At 47.6% G+C, this 21,051-nt stretch overlaps 1 protein-coding gene across 4 annotated transcripts in view; it reads left to right on the forward strand.

The window, feature by feature from the left end:
* The window catches only part of sik3 (SIK family kinase 3), a 308,820-nt gene that overhangs the window by 249,131 nt on the left and 38,638 nt on the right, over positions 1-21,051 (forward strand). For 3 of the 4 annotated variants that reach the window (XM_038779338.1, XM_038779335.1, XM_038779336.1), the window contains 4 exons: positions 294-450; positions 3,413-3,568; positions 4,736-4,809; positions 6,569-6,712. In XM_038779338.1, coding sequence (XP_038635266.1) covers positions 294-450; positions 3,413-3,568; positions 4,736-4,809; positions 6,569-6,712 — 531 coding nt within the window. The remainder of the gene's footprint in view (positions 1-293; positions 451-3,412; positions 3,569-4,735; positions 4,810-6,568; positions 6,713-21,051) is intronic. The other variant, XM_038779337.1, reaches the window with a different exon arrangement.

Raw genomic sequence — 21,051 nt, forward strand, 5'->3', positions numbered from 1 at the left:
GAATTGTGCAATTTTCCTGTCTACAATTATTGTCAAGTGGCTTTTGCCTGAGTTTTTAAGATGTGTGGATGTCAAGTGAGAACCAGGATCAAGCTGTGGTATTCGCCATGGTTGAACAGCTTGCTGGGAATCATTGTTTAGACTTGCATGTCAAGAATATCGGGGTGGATTACCAGAGGGTTGCCATTGTGGACAGAACAGTGCAAAATATAATTGCTGCTTCAAAGGAGAGGGGTTAAATGTTGGAGGATATTTAACAATGCAATTAATTGTCAAATGTTTTGATGATGTAGAACTGAAGTTACTGAAGATCTACAGAAGTGCCACCTGCCTGGTTTTCCACGTGTCATGCCCCAGGCTCCTTTCCTCCAGGTTGTCCCAAATGTTAATCTAATGCAGAACATGCTACCCACGCAGAATTTACAGCCAGCCACGCAGCTGGAGTACAAGGTATGGATGTTTCTGCTGTAAAACTATCAATAAATAATGAACTTGAGGTTTAACTAAAGGACTCCTGTGGCCCCCAAGCCGAAGGGCAGTAGCACTTGCCCCTACTGCTTACGTTCCTTCATTTTGAAACTGTCACTGCTGCTACTGATCCCAGAAATTGTGTAACCAGAATTTTCGATCCACATTTGCAAAATTACCGTGGAAATTATTATTTACATTACTGCAAGGATGTAGTGCCACTGAGCTTCTGCTGGTGGTGCTCCTGAGCAGAAAAGTGCATCAACAGTGCCTCTACCAGGAACTCCGAGGTACTGCAGGTATTTGCAGCGCGTTCAAATGAAAATTGTAAAATGGGCTAAGAGAATTTCCATTTTTAAATCAATTAAAAGATGAAGGTGGTAACATTAGCTTGTGTGTAAGAATGTGTATATGTATCTGTAAACTAGACACACAGCAAACACAATTCACCTGCAGGATTCTGAAGAGCATGCTAATTTATTGTACTCTTAGTGTGGAGCATTATCTGCCAAAAGCCCATTTTGGGACATCCAGCTAGAGCAGCCCATGACATTTCATCTATTTAAATGAATGGATCAAAACTTGTGTTAACTGTGTGTAATATTCTACAGTGTTTACACAGCAGGTGAAGCTCCACACTAGAAGTGTGCAATTATATCATTCAAACAACTTCTGGTGCCTCCATCCCTGAGGCTCCCATCCCATCCCACTCCACTTCCCTCTTTGCATGGGCTGCAGCAGGAGGATCCCATTGTAATATCAACAGTGGCCACCGCTCCGGGTGCGTTATCGGTACTAGAGAGCTGGGAAACCTGATTGCCTGGTAGCTCTCAGTGATAGCATCTCAACGCACTAGATGGTTTGTCGATTTAATGCCCCCAGTGCAGCCAGGAGCCCGCCGGATTCCACCGCCTATTCGGAAATTTATTCCATTGGAGCTCCAGGAGATCAGTTTAGTGGGAGTGCCACCAGGTTTTGTTTTGAAAGGCGGAACATCCACTGCTTGCGTTAAATTCTGCTCTACAAGTTCTAAGCCAGAGGCTCAATCCCACCACTTCACTCTTTGTGTTGAAGCTACCCAGTTGTTTTTAAGTAAAATATCACAATGCAAAAAGATCTATTGCTGTATCCAGAGTTAATTATTTTTCTGACAAATTTTCTAAATGAAACTTAAGCTTTCTGCTGTTTTTGAAAGTGCAGAAGTCTGTGAAAAACAAAATTGCGACATCATTACTCATTAATTTGCTGTGCATTAAACAGAGTTTATCAATGTTTCCTGAGGCCTGAATCTATGATGCGTTCCCTTTCAGAAAAGATGAGCCTTGTAATCAACAAGCTCAACTATTAATTCGATAAGAATAAACTAAAGATTTTTAAGTGCAAGATCAATGCTTTGCATATCAGGCAAGTTATAACCCCAGGGCTGCCTGTAACTCACAACTGCTGTCTTTATTCAAAGCAGTTTTATCAAACTCCAGAAGAACTGTTGGAGGCTGCAAAGAAGCAAAAATATTTATCCCTGGAGAAGATTACTCTTGTTGTCCAGTTTATCTGTTCCTGTACCTTCAGCATCGTAGCTGAGGATAAACATTATGCCTTAGTGTGATACACTTTGAATTGGATGGGAATTTCTTGTGTCGATGTCCGCATTAATAAAATTTTGAAAATCTCATACAATTGGACAAAACATGATAAACAAACTTGAATGGATGCTTGTGCCCAGATATCCCAAACTTACTTAGATGTTAAATGCTTAACACTGATGAAAAATTGTGGTCAATCCAGAATTCTAAGCTTTTGTTACAAATAAAAAGGCACACTGACAATGGCTAAACTATGCAATCTATTTGTAATTTAGAGAATTTTTATTGCAGGATTGCACACATATTTTAAAAACACCACATATTTACTTTGCTTATGTCTACGTAAAAATATAGTATAGCTTCTACTTGTTGATTTAAAAAAAAAATTACGGGATGTGAACGTCGCTGCGTAGGCCACCGTTTCCCATCTCTAATTGCCTTTCTAAGCAAAACAATGGAAGCAGCCAAGGAGCACGCAATGCATTAAATTTAAATAAGAACCTGTGACCATATAATTTTTATTATTGTTAAGTTCATTTTGTTCGATCCTACATGTTTTCCATCGAATGTTTCACCAGTTAACTCTTTAAAAGTTAAAGTATAAATTTGTGATTTTAAAAACCTTTGCAAAAGAACAGGATATCATCGATACAACATTAATGTGCCGCTATGTTAGTCATTATGTGCAGCGATGTGGAACAAGAAGTGAAGAGTATACAGATGCATTGATTCTTTAACACTTTTGAGATGTTAAAGTTTTCAATTCAAGACTATGACCTTGGATGCAGATTTTTCAATAATAAAACTAATCAAATATCAGGAGCACTTTATTTCTAATCAACAAAATACAGAACTTTTGTAAAATAACAAATATAAACATTTCAGTTGCTCTTAAAGAAAAGACAGTAGTATAAGAAATCCTGCTATTTGTGTTTGGTCCAGAGAGGGCACTGTAAAGCTTTGCAACCTGTTAGAATAAACAGCGAAGATTTCCTCTAAGCATGAACAGTACCGTGGTTGATGGTGTGTGTATCTTAAATGTTTCATTCTTATTTAGTGTGCTGCTTTTTCATGCCTGGTTTCTTTGTTCCCTTTGTCTCATATAGCATTTTGTCTTTTTCTTCCATTCCGTAGATTAAATTAGTCCTGCATAGTGATCACGTGCAAACACCGTGATATTTAAAAACAATACATTTTCAAAATCGACAATGAGAAGTTGACTTTCAGAAAAGTATTAAAGGAAATATTGTTCTGTTTATGTGCGGTGTCTGATATTACTAGGCAAGATGTTTCCACTAGTCAAGAATAGTTTTTAATGAAACATATTGCATTTTCTTAAATCTCTCTTTTGAACTCCTTAGGAACAATCTTTGCTTCAGCCTCCAACTCTACAGTTGTTAAATGGTATGGGACCTCTTGGTCGCCGTGCTTCCGATGGTGGAGCCAACATTCAGTTGCATGCCCAACAGTTACTAAAACGTCCAAGAGGCCCTTCACCATTAGTCACCATGAATCCAGTAAGTAGTCACATGAGATGCGACCATGCAGAAAACCGGCATCAACTGAGGGACAATAAAACAACTGGCATTTTCTTCCTATATAAGTTATGCTGAATACACAGCTAGTCATGTGGTAGAATTTAAAATATTTGATTGCATCATCTTAACCTAGCTTTGGGTTTACCCCAACCAAGCAGTACTATTCCGGATGATGCTGACATTGTACATCCAGTGGTGTGTGTTAATGAACAGGCTAGTGACATAGAACATAGAACATTACAGCCCTGTCCTGAGATTTTTCACCCCTATGCAGGCACCCACTTTTTCTGTGTATTTTCACTAAGATGAGAGGGACCTGCTTTGTTAGGGACCATAACTGATCATAAACTTTACCATGCACTTGTAGATAAAGCTACAAACAATTTATTAATGTTAACTGTGGGTCAAATATATACAAACAACAGATGAATAATAGTATGGTCGTGCACAAGCAACCTCTCTCCCAGCTCCCTAGTCAGTCTGAGGTCACCTGACTCTAACATTCACTTACATACAAATGAGACTCCTAGTGGTCAGTCAGTGAATTACAATACAACCATGATATCACTATAACCACCACCTTCTCGAGGGAAATTAGGAATGGGCAATAAATGTCCCTAGCCAGCGAAGCCCATATCCTTTGAATGAAGAACGTAAGGTTTGAACTTTTGGTCAGGTTTCCTTTTGCAGGCTGTGTCATAAGCTTTGTTGCCTTGTACTTTTATCTCCATCTACAATGAATAAAAGAAGATAAATACTTGTTTTCCTCCTCTTGCCAACAGACAGTATAATGGATAACTGCTGTATAAATTCTTGGTATTAAACTTGGCAAAGTCGTTTAATTTTCATGATTCTTCAGTTAATAACTATTATTTTGAAAGATGAGTCAGGATCTTTCCAAATCTTTAATATGTAACTTTGGACTATTAGCAGTGCAATAATTTAGCAGTGGCTGACTGCATAGCGCACATTCTCTTCAGCTAATATTACCCTTCAAAAAGTGTTGCCCATTGTCTTTATTAATGAATGAATGCAGTTCAGCATACCTTTGTGCAGCTCTTTGTTTATTTTCTTTGTAGTTCTTCCATGCCCTGCACATCATTTTAATTTTACAGAGAGTGTTATACTCACTTATTTTCCCCACAGCATGCTGTACCAGTCGTGACTCCAGTAGATGAGGAGGGCTCAGATGGAGAGCCTGACCAGGAAGCTGTGCAGAGGTATGTAACTGCACTAGTGGTGTTTTTTGTTGTTGACCTCTTTCCATTTCCAGGCTATCTCAGTAAGAAAGCATGCATTTAACATTCCCCAGTATGTACTTTCACTTTTATAACATCATCCAACTCTGCATCTGGCTTTGCTTTGGTCTGTCTATTGCTGAAAATCCTAAAACTGTGCCTTTGCCATCGCGCAGACTTTGTTTTTAATGTTTTCTTGGCTGGCCATTAACCTCCATAAATTTCAACTTATTCAAGGCCCCGCTGCTGATATCCAGCCTGCACTAAGTTCCTGTCACCCATCACCCCCGGATCTCCCTAACCTATTCTCATCCGTATCTTTAAATCCCTTCTTGGTCTTGGCTCTTTTCTGTTCCCATGGTGTTTATGAATTCTCCCTCACTTCAAATACCGTTGATAACCATGCCTTCAAGTGCCAAGGCCGCATCCTCTGGATCTCCCATCCCTTAAGTTGATCTGCCTTTTCACCTCCTTTGCCCGCAACCCTCCTTAAAACTCACCTTTATAACAAGCTTTTGATCACATCTCTCAGTAATTTCTTTGGCTTGATATTGGTAGCTTCTTTTTCGGATTACATCTCTGTGAAGCGCCTTGGGATCTTTCTCTTTGTTATGGATGCTATCTAAATACAAGTTGTTGATATTTGAGAAATGGATAGGTGAAGGGTGGAGGAATTGGTGGCTCTCTGCATTTGAATGCCAGGTAGAAACCCTTGCTTAAAAAAACCCGAAAATGTGAGAACACAGATAGTGGAATGGGTTATTAAAAGGGAGATCTGAATCTTCTAAATTTGTGCTTCACTAAAAATCTTGCATTTAACATGCATGACACTTGTGCACATAGCATCATAGTCAGCTGTCGTAATATAAACAGCTCCCTAAAGTAATAACTGCTCAAATAAGCTTTATGATTTGCTTAAACTTCTAATTGTCACTATGTGAATAGAAAAAGTTGTCTCGATCAATCGAAGCAGGAATCCACACATCAATCATGTTGGTCAAATATTGTTTTATATCACTGGTCGGGAACCAGTCACAGCACAAGGAAACAAATTAAATCACCTTTGTGCCATAAAATAATACATTACTGTTACTGTCAAACAATGTACCTTATTAAGGCTTATAAAGATCTATTTTATTGAAAGTCTTAATCTGTGGTGCAGGTGAATAAGATTAATTTACACAGGCTGGGGTGAGGGAGTGGTCTGGACAATATCCCAATTGGCAGGATCTGAGCTCTGTTGTGTAATATCAGGGTCCAGTCATAGATAAAATCTTTCTCTTTTAAAGAACCTAATTTCTTCTTTGCTGCTGAAACAAATTCAGCCTTTTCTTGCCCCAGTAAAACATTCAATTTGCTGTTGAGAGCAAAAAAATCTCCGGCAGGAGCAAATATTATTTAATAATATTTTGTTTTGAAGGAATTCCATGAATCAGGGCTCAGAAAATAATTGAGATGGCACAATATAAGAAGGGTAAAAAGCTACCTAGTCTCACCACTGATGATCATTAGACTGGGAATAATTGGTGCTGTTGCAGGTTGCAGAAATGATCTGTTTGTGTCTTAATTGGCACAGAACATTAGTTTAAAACATCACATTTAGAAAAAGTAAATAAATAACATATAATCACTGAAAATTAAAAAATAAATAAAGATAATCCTAACTTTCTAATTATTAGATAGTATTATGGTATCTATCTCACATAGATATATTTCAACTGAGTATACACTTGTGTTGCAGGTATCTGGCTAACAGGTCTAAACGCCATACCCTTGCAATGACCAACCCCACAGCTGAGGTTCCCCTAGATTTGCAGATGCAGCTGGGACAGCAACAGGCAATCCGTTCACGGGCCTGGGTTCCTCACCCTGAGCAGCACAGCCGGTGAGTGGGTTTTGCACAGAAACCTCAGATGTTAGAGTTGAACTACTACAGGTGTGTAGATTCCAGAATGACCAATTAAGATTATTTTAAAGATTTTTAAAGGAGATTTGTTTACAAAAACCCCCTGGGCACCATTAGAAATGGAAAGGAATTAGCCTGCGCTGTTGTCGATGTGCCATTCTGTATTTCACTGCTAACTACAGCCTGTCTCGATGCCAAAAAGGGTAGATATTATTGTACAGTTGCAGTTGTGGCAACAGTCCAAGTTTGCCGTTCTAGTTTCTTGGACTGGCACAGGGAGTAATTTATCAGATGCGTGATCCAAAATTGCTCTTAACCAGCCCCTTATTAGTTGCAGAGCAATAGATGACTGAGACTACGATACCTTTATGGTAAAGAGCAGTTCGAAACTGAAGCAATATAAGAACCCAAATAATTAAGAGTAAATAAAATACTGCTAAATTATTTATCACTTTAATAATTCACGTGCAAAAAATCTTATGTGCATACTTCTTATTTCTTGCCCAGTGTTAGTGCTCGAAGCATAAAGGGGGGAAGGTCAGAAGAAATTAAGAATTGTAAAAATATGAAATGTAGTATCACACAAAAAAGAAAGACATACATTTAGATAGCATCTTTTACGACTTCAAAATGACCCAAAGCGCTTTACAGCCAGTGAAACACTTCTGAAGTGTGGTCACTGATGCAGTACAGAAAATGAGACAGCCAATAATGCACAACAAGCTGTCACCAACAACATTGTGATAATGAAAAGGTTGCCTGTTTTTTGTGATGTTGATTGATGGTTAAGTATTGACCAGGCCACACAGGTTAACTTGATGCTCTTCTTCAAAATGATGTCACAGAATCTTCTATGAAAGGGTTAATGGAGCCTCGGCTTAATATCACATCTGAAATCGAGCACCCCAACACTGCAGCGCTCCCTCAGCCGAGTTTGTGTGCTCAAATCTTAGAGCGGAACTTGAATCCGCAACCTTCTGACTTGGAGATAAGAGTGCTATTAGCTGAACCATGTCTGACAAATGATTATTGAAGACAATCCAGAATGAACATTTAAGAAAATGAACCAAGCACTTGAACAAAAATATCACGGGTATGGGAAAAGAATCCACAGATAAGGTTACAGTGAATGGAGCACTGGCACTAAGTACTACATGACTGTTTCTGTACTGAAATTCTGATGAAATTCATTTGAAAAAAACTCATGGTGAATGAAGCTTTAATATACTTCATGAAAAATCACCTGTTTTTTAACTCTCATTTTTAAAAATTGTTTATGTTTTGTGTACCTTACAATAATTTGGAGAGTGCGGATGGGAGGCGGTAAACAAGGGAATAAGGAGGGAATGGACATGGAACAGCAAAGATAATTGTTATAACCCTACAGGAGGCCAAGGAATCTGCAGCCGTAAGAGTTTCTCGGGCCTCACCTGAGTGCGATGAGGGGGTGGGGGGCTAGCCCTTAATTCAGGGGCCTCTGGGAAATAAATACCCTGGGCCGGGCGCGGGAGATCCTTCGGGGAGTAGGAGGTGTAATATAGGTATAATAAATATTTGAGTTTCTTACAGTCATCGCTTCAGAATGGTCTCTAGCCTGGGACTTTACATAAGAACCATAGCTTTGTGGGAAGGGGGAGGCCAGGGTAACCAACCATCCTTTATTTTACTGGATTGATCTGTATTTGAGGCCACCCCTGTGCCCGGATGCTGTTCTTCTCAGAATTCGGCCCTTTAGACCTTATGCACGTGTAGTACCCGCTATCTTTCTGTTTGATTTATCCCATTGCTTTACCTGAGGAGAAATTAAGTGCAGAAGAGTATAAATGTATGTACGTTAACCCTTTCCTCTCCCTACAGATGCTGCCAGACCTGCTGAGATTTTCCAGCATTTTCTTTTTGATTTCAGATTCCAGCATCCGCAGTAATTTACTTTTATTTTGTACATATATATATATATATATATGTGTATATTCATGGATATATTTAATACTGTAGTATTTACAACTTTTCAAACCTCGCCTTCCTTGCTAATTGGCTCACACTTGACAAATTGCTTGGGTAGTTTTGCCCATACCCTGCAACTTCACACATATCTTGATTATTTTATTACGTTTATTATATCCTCAGGCATAATCTATTGCAAATATTTGACAGAATGAACTGCTGAACGCAAATAAATTTGCAGGTACTGAGGTTATTGATTTCATTCTGAGAAATTAGAACAGTGAACGTCAGGATTACTGCCACGTTGGAGTTCTCAAACGTGGCAAATAGAGATACCAATGCAGACATAGGGCGGAGTTTTCCCAAGATTGCAAGAGTGTCGAATTAGGCAAGAAAAGCTGTGCGAAACTCACTGACCTTACAGATACCTTTTCTCGTCTGATTTAACAGCACTCTGTGCAATTTCATATTGCTGGCTAGGCTCCCATAACCCAGCTGAAAGGACAGAACTTAAACATGCTGGCAACTCCAGAATTCTGAGATTGGGGCCCCATTTTTACAGGGCAAAAGTTACAAAGGCCCCCCCCCCCCCAAAAAAAACCCCAAATGCAGAAGCGCAACGAGCTCCCACCACCACCACCACGCAAAAACCGGGACACCTCCCCCTGCAAACACTACACAAGTCTTGGGGTGACACCCCCCCCCCCCCCCCCCAATTGGGCTCCCCAGAGGGCCCACCCCTGGCTGTGTCAACATGGCCCTGCCCCCTGTCACTGACACCATCAACCTGGCACCTCTGAGTCAAAACGTTAATTCTGTTTCTCCCCACAGGTGCTGCCAGACTTGCTGAGTTTTTCCAGAATTTTCTGTTCTCATTTTAGATCTCCAGCCTCCACAGTATTTTGCTTTTATCTTGCTTCTTGACATAAAGTGGTTTGACCTGAGATTTTATTAAAATGCTCTGCCATATTATTAAATGCTTGACATGTCAGAGTGCATTGACCATAACCGTACATTATTGAATGGAGAATCCAGCCCATGGTATTTCCCGCAATCCTGTTAGCACTTTGAGCCCTTTAACAATTTCAAAAGTAATGGCACATTAAAGGAACAGTGTCTCTTTGTGGGTAGCAATCCATTCCTACTAGATTTAGATTTTAGATTTAGATTCATTGTCACTGAAATACGGTGAAAAGTATTGTTCTGCATACTCTCCAGGTAGATCGTTCCATTCATGAAAGACATAGGACATTTGGTAAATACTATCAGAGTGCCACCACAGTACCTGTACCCAGGCTGCTTCTGTGGCTTGCAGTTTCAAAACACAAAATAAGGAACAAGTGATTTATGGCACGCAGGAAGGTGTAAAATATTCAGTCCAGAAAAAAAAAATTAGACTCGCGTAGTACCTTTCACATTCTCAGGGCATCCCAAAGCACTTCACAGCCAACTTAGAGAGTCGTCATCACTGCAGATGTGGCTGCCAATTTCTGCCCAGTAAAGTCCTACATCAGCAACAGTGTTTAATAATGTTGCTGAGGGCTAGCAGGACTCCCCTGCTGCATTTCAAATAGCACTATCGGGTATTTTACATCTATGGAAGAGTGCAGTTGAAACCTTAGTGAGGGAGGTAAAAAGATAGAAGAGCATTTGGACCAAGTGGATTAAGAGTCCACCTTCAGCATTCAGCCAAGTAAACTAAATCAGGAAATGAAAAACGAGAACGAAAGCCGAAAGATTTTCCTTGCCTTGCATGCAGGTGCAGCAGGTGGTGAAAAGGGCAAATGGTATGTTGGCCTTCCTAGTGTGAGGCTTCGAATACAGGAGCAGGGATGCCTTGCTGAAATTATACTGGGCCTTGCTGAGACCACACCTGTAATGTGTACAGTTTTGGTCTCCTTATCTGAGGAAGAACGTTGTTGCTGTACAAGAAGTGCAGCGAAGGTTTACCAGACTGATTCCTGGGATGGCGGGACTGACGTATGAGGAGAGATTGAGTCGGTTAGGTTTATATTTGCTGGAGTTTAGAAGAAAGGGGGGATCTCATAGAAACCTATAAAATTCTAACAGGACTTGACAGGGTAGATGCAGGGAGGATGTTCCCCATGGTGGGGGGAGTCCAGAACCAAGGATCACAGTCTAAGATTATGGGGTAGACCATTTAGGACTGAAATGAGGAGAAATCTCTTCAACCAGAGAGGGGTGAGCCTGTGGATTTCTCCACCACAGAAAGCAGTTGAGGCCAAAACATTGTGGGCGGGATTCTGTCAGCCTGGGGCCGGGCCGGAGAATCCCCGTGACCCGCGAATCGCACCACGCTGCCCCGGGGCCAGGACGCGATTCTCCGCAGAGCGGAGAATCAGCGCCATTGGTGCTGTAGAGCGGCCCCCCCCCCCGCCGATTCTCGGCCCGGGATGGGCAGAGCGGCCATTACAATAAACCCGAGTCCCATCGGCACTGTTCTAAGCTGCTCTCAGCTGGCGGGACCTCGGCATAGAATGGTCCGGGGGCGGCCTGTGGGGGGGGGCATCAACCCCGGGGGAACCTCCGTTGTGGCCTGGCACACGATCGGGGCCCACCAATCGGCGGGCTGGCCTCTCGGGCTGGGGACCTCCTTTCTTCCGCACCGGCCCCTTTAGCCCCACGCCATGTTGCGTTGGGGCCGGCACGGAGAAGGGAGCCACTGCGCATTGGCACTGGTGCCACTGCGCATGCGCGGACCCCGTGGCGCCCAGTTGACTCTGGGATCAGCAGCTGGAGCTGCGAGGGTCGCTCCACTGCTGTTCTGGCCCCCTGTAGGGGCCAGAATTGCTGATCCTGAGGCCATGTTGACGCCATCGGGAAACGCGACACCATTTCCGACGGCGTCAACACTTAGCCTCAGGATCAGAGAATCCCGCCCTGTATGCTTTCAAGTAGTTAGATATAGCTTTGAGGGTGAAAGGGATCAAAGGATATGAGGGAGGGGGAGCGGGAGCGGGAACAGATTACTGAGGTGGATAATCAGCAATGAGCATAATGATTGGCGGAGCCGGCTCAAAGAGTCCAGTGGTCTACTCCTGCTTCTATTATGCTCCTATGTTCTTTAAAACTGGTAAAACTGTTAGCAAAAACATATGTTTTTTAAAGTCTGGTAAAGCTGATTCCCAGCTTTCCATTCTTAGCTGTAATGAGAATGTTAGCTCGAGGACTGCAAATTTCCCAAGAGATTTTCATTCAGTCTGTGGAAGCGTGACATTCACGACTACCAGAGGACCTGATCCATAGAACTGGCATGGCTTCAATGTTGTAAGAAAGATGGAAAGTACACGTGCAGATATAGATTAATCATGGACGTTGACCTGTGAAATGGGCAGTGCAGCAGTCAACGCTGTTCAGAATCTTTGATACTTTGCCAAATCTCACAGTTGTGAAATCCACACACATCTCACATCAATAGGTGAACGGACCATAAGCCTTTTTACCTTCAAAGTTTAACGTCACTACGAGGAGGTCTTGTTGCACAGTGATTGCATCTCTACCATCCCTATCCCGAGCTCTGGGTTCAAGTCCCAACACCAGGATCTGTTGGCCACATAAAGAGCGCTCATAACGCTGATGAATCAGCTCAGGAATATTTAATCACTTCCCCACTATTTCTCAAAGTATAAAAAATGTGTGCGATGATAAGCTTAAAAAAAGTCACCATTGTCTTAGAATCATTACGAGGCCATAGAAAATAGTGGGTATATATGGCTTGCTGTAGCTCCCTTAATAGCCATGCAGCCAAAGGTTTAGCAATTTACAAAACAGCATCGCAAGATGATACATTTGCACTATGATTACATCGGTAATTCAAGGAGCCTGGAATGTTTCTGGTCAATTGCATAGTTTTAATTTTGCAGGAAATACATTTCATTATTCGTTAAATAACTGTGCTCAAAGAACTTTAGGTAGATTAGCATAAAATGGTAAGTTGTTGAACACCATAGGCTACACAGACTTCATAACCACACATACCGGAATTTTGCTTCTATGTTTTTTCCCCTGGATCATTGTGTATTTCAAAAACATTTCTCCTTTTACACCATTTCACTTTAGTAGCTGATGCACTATCAATTGTACTAAAGACTCGGATTGGTACAACAGAGGCTTTATTACAGTCAGATGCGTGGCCTCCTAATGCAGCTGGTGAAATGGCTGATCAGGAGAAGTCATGCCTATTTATACGGCTCCTTGTGGGCGGAGCTAGCCGGCAGGGGCTACCGGCGAACCTGTAGTATAGGTACTACCGTACATCCCCTAATACAGGCACACAGTTAACACAGTGGATCACCACATTCACCCCCTGTTAAAAATGAGTCCGGCGGGGGTGGCGTGGAACTATATACAGAATTGTGAATTATTTACAGAGGGGACGGGAAGAAGTATATGTCCATCTTGTAGTCTGGTGCCCGTCAGAGGTTAAGCCTGTCCGGTGGTTTGACGGTTCGCTGGGAGCGATGTAGCGGTGGTGGCGATGTCGGTACTGACGGTGTTGGCGTCGACGACGTCGGTGCTGGCGGTGTTGGTACTGGCCAGTAGTTGGATGACTCCGGGAGCGTGCCAAAATCTTCCTCGTCCTCTAGCGTGGGCAGGGGAAGGAGGGATGGACCTGGTGGGGCTGATGCTGGGAGCGCCGGGGGAGGGGAGGGTGGCGCGTGGGTGGGGAAGTGTGTGGGAGTGGAACCCGAGGGAGCCAGGTCCCTGAGTGAGACCGTATCCTGGCGGCCGTCGGGGAACTCCACATAGGCATACTGGGGGTTGGCGTGGAGCAGGCGTACCCTGTCCACCAAGGGGTCCGCATTGTGGAGTCGGACATACCTACGTAGTAGATCTGGTCCTGCGAGCCAAGTCGGGAGCGACACCCCCGATGTGGACTTCCTAGGGAAGGTAAAAACACGTTCATGGGGTGTGTTATTCGTGGCAATGCACAGTAGAGACCGGATGGAGTGCAGAGCATCCGGGAGGACCTGCTGCCAGCGAGCGGCTGGGTTTCTGGACCTTAGGGCCAGCTGGACGGCCCTCCAAACCGTCCCGTTCTCCCTCTCTACCTGCCCGTTTCCACGGGGGCTGTAGCTGGTCGTCCTGCTGGAGGCAATACCCCTGCTGAGCAGGAACTGACGCAGCTCATCGCTCATGAATGAGGATACCCTGTCGCTGTGGATGTAGTCGGGGAAATCGAACAGAGCGAAGATGGGGTTGAGGGCCTTGATGACGGTGGCAGACGTCATATCCGGGCATGGGATGGCGAAGGGGAACCTGTAGAATTCATCGACCACATTGAGGATATATGTATTGCGGTCGGTGGAGGGGCCCTTTGAAATCCACGCTGAGGCGTTCAAAGGGGCGGGATACTTTCACCAGGCGCGCACGGTCTGGCCGGTAGAAGTGCGGCTTGCATTCCGCACAGACCTGGCAGTCTCTGGTGACTGTCTGTACGTCCTCGACGGAATAGGGCAGATTGCGGGCTTTGACGAGGTGATACAACCGAGTGACCCCCTGGTGACAAAGGCTGTCGTTCAGGGCACGGAGCTGGTCTACTTGTGCGCTGGCACATGTACCTTGAGAGAGAGAGGGCGTTTGGGGGCTCGTTGAGCTTGCCGGGGCGATACAAAATCTCATAATTATAGGTGGAGAGCTTGATTCTCCACCGCAAAATTTTATCATTTTTGATTTTGCTCCGCAGCGTGTTGTTGAACATGAAGGCTACCGACCGTGGGTCAGTGAGGAGAGAGAATCTCCTGCCGGCCAGGTAATGCCTCTAATGCCGCACCGCTTCAACGATAGCCTGGGCCTCCTTTTCAACGGACGAATGTTGAATTTCAGAGGCATGGAGGGTGCAGGAAAAGAATGCCACGGATCTGCCTGCCTGGCTTAGAGTGGCGGCAAGGGCGGCATCTGAAGCGTCGCTCTCTACTTGAAAGGGCAGTGCCTCATCTACTGCGTGCATCCCGGCCTTGGCTATGTCTGCTCTAATACGGGCGAAGGCATGTTGCGCCTCGGCCGTGAGGGGAAATTGAGTGGACTGTATAAGTGGGCGGGTCTTGTCCACGTAGTTTGGGACCCACTTGGCGTAGTAGGAGAAGAACCCAAGGCAGCGTTTGAGGGTCTTGGGGCAGTGGGGGAGGGGAAGCTCCATGAGGGGGCACATGCGGTCGGGGTCGGGCCCCAGGAGTCTGTTTTGGACTACGTAGCCGAGGATGGCTAGGCGGTTGGTGCTAAACACGCGCTTCTCCTTTTTGTAGGTGAGGTTGAGGAGAGAGGCGGTGTGGAGAAATTTGGCAAGGTTAGCGTCGTGGTCCTGCTGGTCATGACCGCAGATGGTGACGTCGTCCAGGTACGGAAACGTAGCCCGCAGTCCGTACCGGTCAACCATTCGGTCCATTTCTCTTTGGAATACCGAGACCCCGTTAGTGACGCCGAAGGGAACCCTGAGAAATTGATAGAGGCGACCGTCCGCCTCGAAGGCAGTGTATGGGCGGTCCGATTTACAGATGGGGAGCTGGTGGTAGGTGGATTTAAGGTCAATCGTCGAGAGGACCTGGTACTGTGCAATCTGATTGACCACATCAGATATGCGAGGGAGGGGGTACGCGTCGAGCTGCGTGTACCGATTGATGGTCTGGCTGTAGTCCACGACCATCCTGTGTTTCTCCCCAGTTTTAACCACTACCACTTGGGCTCTCCAGGGACTGTTGCTGGCCTCGATAACACCCTCCCGAAGCAGCCGCTGGACTTCGGACCTGATGAAGGCCTTGTCCTGGGCGCTGTACCGTCTGCTCCTGGTGACGACGGGCTTGCAATCCACAGTTAGATTGGCAAAGAGGGAGGGAGGGTCAACCTTGAGGGTCGTGAGGCCGTAAACGGTGAGTGGGGGTAGGGGCCTGCCGAATTTGTGGGTGAGACTCTGGAGGTTACATTGAAAATCCAGACCCAGCAATAGTGCAGCGCAGAGGTTGGGTAGAACGTATAGGCGGAAACCGCTGAATTCTACACCTTGGACAGTGAGATTGACCACACAGAAACCTCGGATCGGGACAGAGTGGGACCCGGAGGCCAGGGAGATCCGTTGGTTGGCGGGGTGGACCGCGAGGGAGCAGCGCCTTACCGTGTCTGGGTGGATGAAGCTTTCAGTGCTCTCGGAGTCTAGTAGGCAGGAGGTCGCGTGGCCATTGATTAGCACTGTTGTCGAAGCGGTGGCCAGGTTGTGAGGACGGGACTGATCCAGTGTCATAGAGGCAAGCAGCGGATGGTCGTCCGAGGAGTCAGATGGGGAGCGACGGCGACCCGGGTCCAGCGTTCTAGACCCGAGGGGGAGTCAAAATGGCGACGTCTGGAGGACCTGTGGGGGAGAAGATGGCGGCGCCCATGCAGCGCACGTTGTAGGGTCGGGGCAAGATGGCGGCGCCCATGGTGCACAAGTTGTGGGGGCGGGGCAAGATGGCGGCGCCCACGGGCCGCATGTGGACCTGGGGGGAGAAGATGGGGGCACCACTGGCCGCACGTGGCCCAGGGAGCATTGTGCGATCGGCTGGGGGAAGGGAGTGAATTCGGGCGCGATAGCGGCGACTGCGTGGGCCTGGCACACCACTGCAAAGTGGCCCTTCTTCCTGCAGGATTTGCAGATGGCGGCGCGGGCTGGACAGCGCTGGCGGGGGTGCTTCTGTTGGCCGCAGAAGTAGCAGCGGCTACCCCAGAGTGCGTGGTGTGGGGGGCAGCGCAGGCATACTGAGCAGGAGTGGCCCCAGTCGGGTGGGTCGTTTGCGGGGTCCAAGAGGAGTAGGGGAGGGGGGGGGGGTGGACCGCGCGCGAGCAGGGTAGGACTGGACGTTGCGAGATGCGACCGTCATGGAGAGCGCTAAAGCTTTCGACTCTGCTAGGCCGAGCGTGGCCCCTTCCAGCAGTCGTTGTCGGATGGGGTCCGACGCAATCCCCATCACTTAAGGATCCCATCCTGCTGACATTCAATCAATGGAGGTTGTGGACCCACCGTCTGGGAGGCTGCCCAACAAATCCTGAAGGCTTGCCTGCGGCCTTCTATGGGAGATCCCTTGTACTTAGGCACTCCTTTTCTGATCAAAGGCTCCTACGTGGGCAGAGGGGGCCTCACAGGAAACCACACTTTGCCCATGCTGTCGATCCCCCTCTTCCCCCAAGGATCGCGCCCTCTTGTAACTCCGTCTGGCCCCATACACCTGACTTCGGAGATCCATCGCAGATTATCTGGATCAGCCTCAGTGCAATACTGGCAGTGGCCAACACTCCCAGTGGCGCTACCAGCGCTGGAAGGCAGTCAGCTCTGGGGAGGGGGTGCCCACCTTCTGAGCAGCACTGAACCTTTTAAGTTTCATGTTTACTGTTTCATGTTTAGTGTATCGTGACTCAGTTTTGCTTTGTCTTGCTTTTATCTTACTTTTGTGAGGGCCACAAAGAATCCAGCACGAGTTTGTAGAACAGAAAGAAAACTTTATTCACAATAACATAAATATATATCAGCAGCAGGACTCCCTTGCTGCTCACTCCTCTCTAGCTGGTTCCATACTGGCCAGCTTTATTTATGCAGGGACATGCTAATGATTTCTCCGCTCCCCCCTCATTGGGGAAGCTCATACTCCCTAAGGATTGTGGGATTGCCATTAGTCCCCAGCCAGTGGTAAGCAGACGGGTTATAACACTTACTTTGCCATTCACATCAGAGCAAACTAAACTTTACCCTACGGAAATGTTTAAACACTAAAGGTAAAGTAAAATCGCCATAGTCTCACGTGACCATAGACTGCTTTGCCCTTTGAGGGGGAGAGCTGACTGGTGGTGATTTAACCTGAAGATCACCACACCTCAGGCAAGGGGCAAGGTTGAGAAGGCGGGGCTTCATGAATAACCTCAGCCGGTACAGGAATTGAACTCGGCCTCGCTCTGCATCATGAACCAGCTGTCCAGCCAACTGAGCTAAACCCACCAACATGGCCCTCAATCTCCCAAACTCTACCTGTTTCTGCAACATATCTAAAACGCTCTGGATTTCAGTCCCTAATTGAGCCAGTCTCCATGGATTCAGCCGATATGGGTGTTGATTTATTGGTTAGGTGTTTCCCATGTTTACATCATGATTAGTTATTGGAGTGCACCCTGGTGTGTCCCTACAAATCCGTCTATAATTTTCCAGTATCTTTATTAGACCTTCCTGTTGTTCTTCTGGGCCTCTAATTGTCCTAAGGGGCGGGATTCTCCGACCCCCTGCCGGGTCGGAGAATCCCTGGGGGGGGTGGTGTGAATCCCGCCCCCACCGGCCGCCAAATTCTCCGGCACCGGAGATTCGGTGGGGGTGGGAATTGCGCTGTGCCGGTTGGCGGCCGCTCACAGCCCCCCCCCCCCCCCCGACACATCTTTTCCTATGCGTCGGCCGTGTCAGCCTCCGCGATGGCTGACGCGTAGGTGAACACCCCCCTGCGCATGCGCGGGGATGACGTCAGTAGCCGCTGACGTTCCCGCGCATGCGCAGACTCGCGCCAGCTGGCGGAGTCCCTTCGGCCCCGGCTGGCGTGGCACCAAAGGCCTTCCACGCCAGCCGGCGGGGCGCAAACCACTCCGCCGCCGGCCTAGCCCCTGAAGGTTGCAGAGGATTCCGCACCTTTGGGGCGGGCCAAAGCCGGAGTGGTTCACACCACTCTGTCCCGCCGGGACCCCCCCCCCCCCCGCCCCGCCGGGTACAGGAGAATCCCGCCCCAGATGTCTGTGTTTGTTAGTCGTACTACCCCAGGAGGGTCATTCTGTGTACTGTCTACCTCTCCTACCTCACTCTTCCCATCACTGTCTTCTTCCACTACTTGTCCCTTTCTATCCTCCTTCAACAATAGTATTTCTTTAATATGTTTATGTGGCACAACCGGTCCTTCTTCCTGTGGCCTGGAGTACTGATTAACTAAGTCACCATACTCACTCTCCTAACCACCTTATAGGGGCCATTGAATTTCTCTTCAGAGGTTCACCCTGTAATGGCAACAAAACTAATATCACGGGCGAAGTTCTCCCATTGGGAGACTAAGGGCGCAATTCTCCCAACGGGAGACTGAGTGCCGACGCCGGATTGAAACCCAGAGTGTTTCACTCCGACGTCGGAGGTCACTCCTCGCACCCTATTCTTCTTCTCCCCCCCCCCCCCCCCCAGGGGGCTAGGAGCGGCGGTTTGTGAATCCCGAACGCCCGGCCTTGACGCTTGCGTCAAAGCGGCACGCCGGGAATGACGCGGCCGGCGGTGCCGAGGTGACGTCAGCTGCGCATGCGCGGGTTGGCCGGCTCCAATGCGCGGTTGCCGTCTTGCCCTCCGCTGCCCCCGCAAGACATGGTGGCTTGATCTTGCGGGGCGGCGGAGGGAAAAGAGTGCGTCTCTTAGAGACACCGGCCCGACGATCGGTGGGCACCGATCGCGGGCCAGCCACCTCATGAGCACGCCCGTGGTGCTCAATCCTCCCTCCGCCCCCCCCCCCCCCCCCCCCCCCCCCCCCCACAGGCCCCACACTTACCTGTCGCGCGCTGTTCACGATGGCAGCGACCAGGTGTGGTTGGCGCCGATGTGAACCGGTTCGTCAGGCCGCTCGGCCCATCCGGGCCGGAGAATCGCCGGTTGCCATGATAAACGGCAAGCGCCGATTCTCCGAGCGCCGTTTCGAAAAACGCGACACACCATTTTTGGGGGGGTTGGGAGAATCGCAGGGGGTGCCAGGGCGGCGTGTCGTGATTCGCCCGGCACTCCCGCGATTCTCCCACCCGGCGTGGGGAGCGGAGAAGTGCGACGCCGGAGTGAAAACCGAAGTGTTTCACTCCAGCGTCGGAGGCCGCTCCTCGCCCTCTATTCTCCCACCCCCAGGGGGCTACGATCGGCGCCACGTCAATTACGTCAAAAAACGCGACACGCCATTTTTGGGTGGGGGGGTGGGAGAATCGCAGGGGGTGCCTTGGCGCCGCGTGAAAGCGGTACCGCCTAAACCATGCGGCCGGCGTCGCGTAAATGATGTCACCTGCACATGCGCGGTAGCCGTCGTCCCCGCGGGCGCCCCGCAAGACATGGAGGATTGATCTTTCAGGGCGGCGGAGGAAAAGAGTGCGTCCTTTAGAGACGCCGGCCCGCCGATCGGTGGGCACCGATCGCAGGCCAGACCCCCTACTGAGCGCCCCCCCCGGTGCTCGATTTCTCTCCCCCCCCCCCCCCCACAGGCCGCACATACAGCGTTCATGTGCTGTTCACGCCGGCAGTGATCAGGTGTGGTTGGCGCCGGCGTGAACCCGTCGGATTGGGCAGGCCGCTCGACCCATCCGGGCCGGAGAATCGGCGCTCGCCTGCTACAAACAGCGAGCGGCGATTCTCTGAGCGGCCTGTCGTGAAACGTGGCACGCCGTTTTGGTAGGGGGTGGGAGAATCGTGTGCGGGTGCCAGGGCGGCGTGGCGGGAATCGCCTGGCACTCCCGCGATTCTCCCACCCAACGTGGGGGTCGGAGAATTACGCCCCTCATCTCCACCATGGAAGGTTCTGGACCCAACATGTTTGTCTTTCCACAGTTTCATCCTTGCTCCAGAAACCGTTAAAAACGCTCATGTGAGCTTTTCCAGAAAGGGGACGAGTAATCCAACATTGAGGAATTGTCCTCTGATTTTAGACACTTCCCTTCCATCAATGTTAGTCACTGTATACCTGACCACGATATGCACATGCGGCAATATTTCAAATAACTCTAACCTCAAAATCAATTTCAGGGGTTCCAAAAATACATCAAAATGTTCTGTCCTTAATTTCTCAAATGAAATGAAGAAGAAAATTCCATCCTAGCTTCATCAGGATCTTTGTGTTGTGTATTGCACTGAGTAAGACCATGCTCAACTGGAGGCAGCCAGTATTGAACTAACTTTACTTATGGCTCCCCAACAGAGAGGGCAGCAGAGCAAACAATATTTTAACATGCTCAGATATTACAAGATATTTCAACTGCTTACTTCCCTCTTTAAATGATCATTATTCATTTTCAGCCTTACTGTGAAAACCAATAAGCAGGAGGAAATTAAATCCATTAATGCCATACATTGAGACATACATATATTTCTAACACGGGCCATTTTCAGACCTCCAACCTTCACCTTAGCTTAAGTACATTGGGTGGAATGTTGCCATTTTTTGGCCAAGTGTCACCGTGGGTGTTTAAAGCTTCCCCGCCATATTTTTAAACTGATTGAGAAAGAAAAAGGTAAGGGGCAGGCCCCATGACATCACGCTCAATGCCCGCCCTGCCAGTAACTAACTTTTAACGGACCGAGGCGTTTTTACAGGCCAGGCCCCCTCAGGTCTTGACCCTTCTGGCAA

Source organism: Scyliorhinus canicula, chromosome 19 (genome assembly GCF_902713615.1).
Source record: "Scyliorhinus canicula chromosome 19, sScyCan1.1, whole genome shotgun sequence".
Lineage (NCBI taxonomy): Eukaryota > Metazoa > Chordata > Chondrichthyes > Carcharhiniformes > Scyliorhinidae > Scyliorhinus > Scyliorhinus canicula.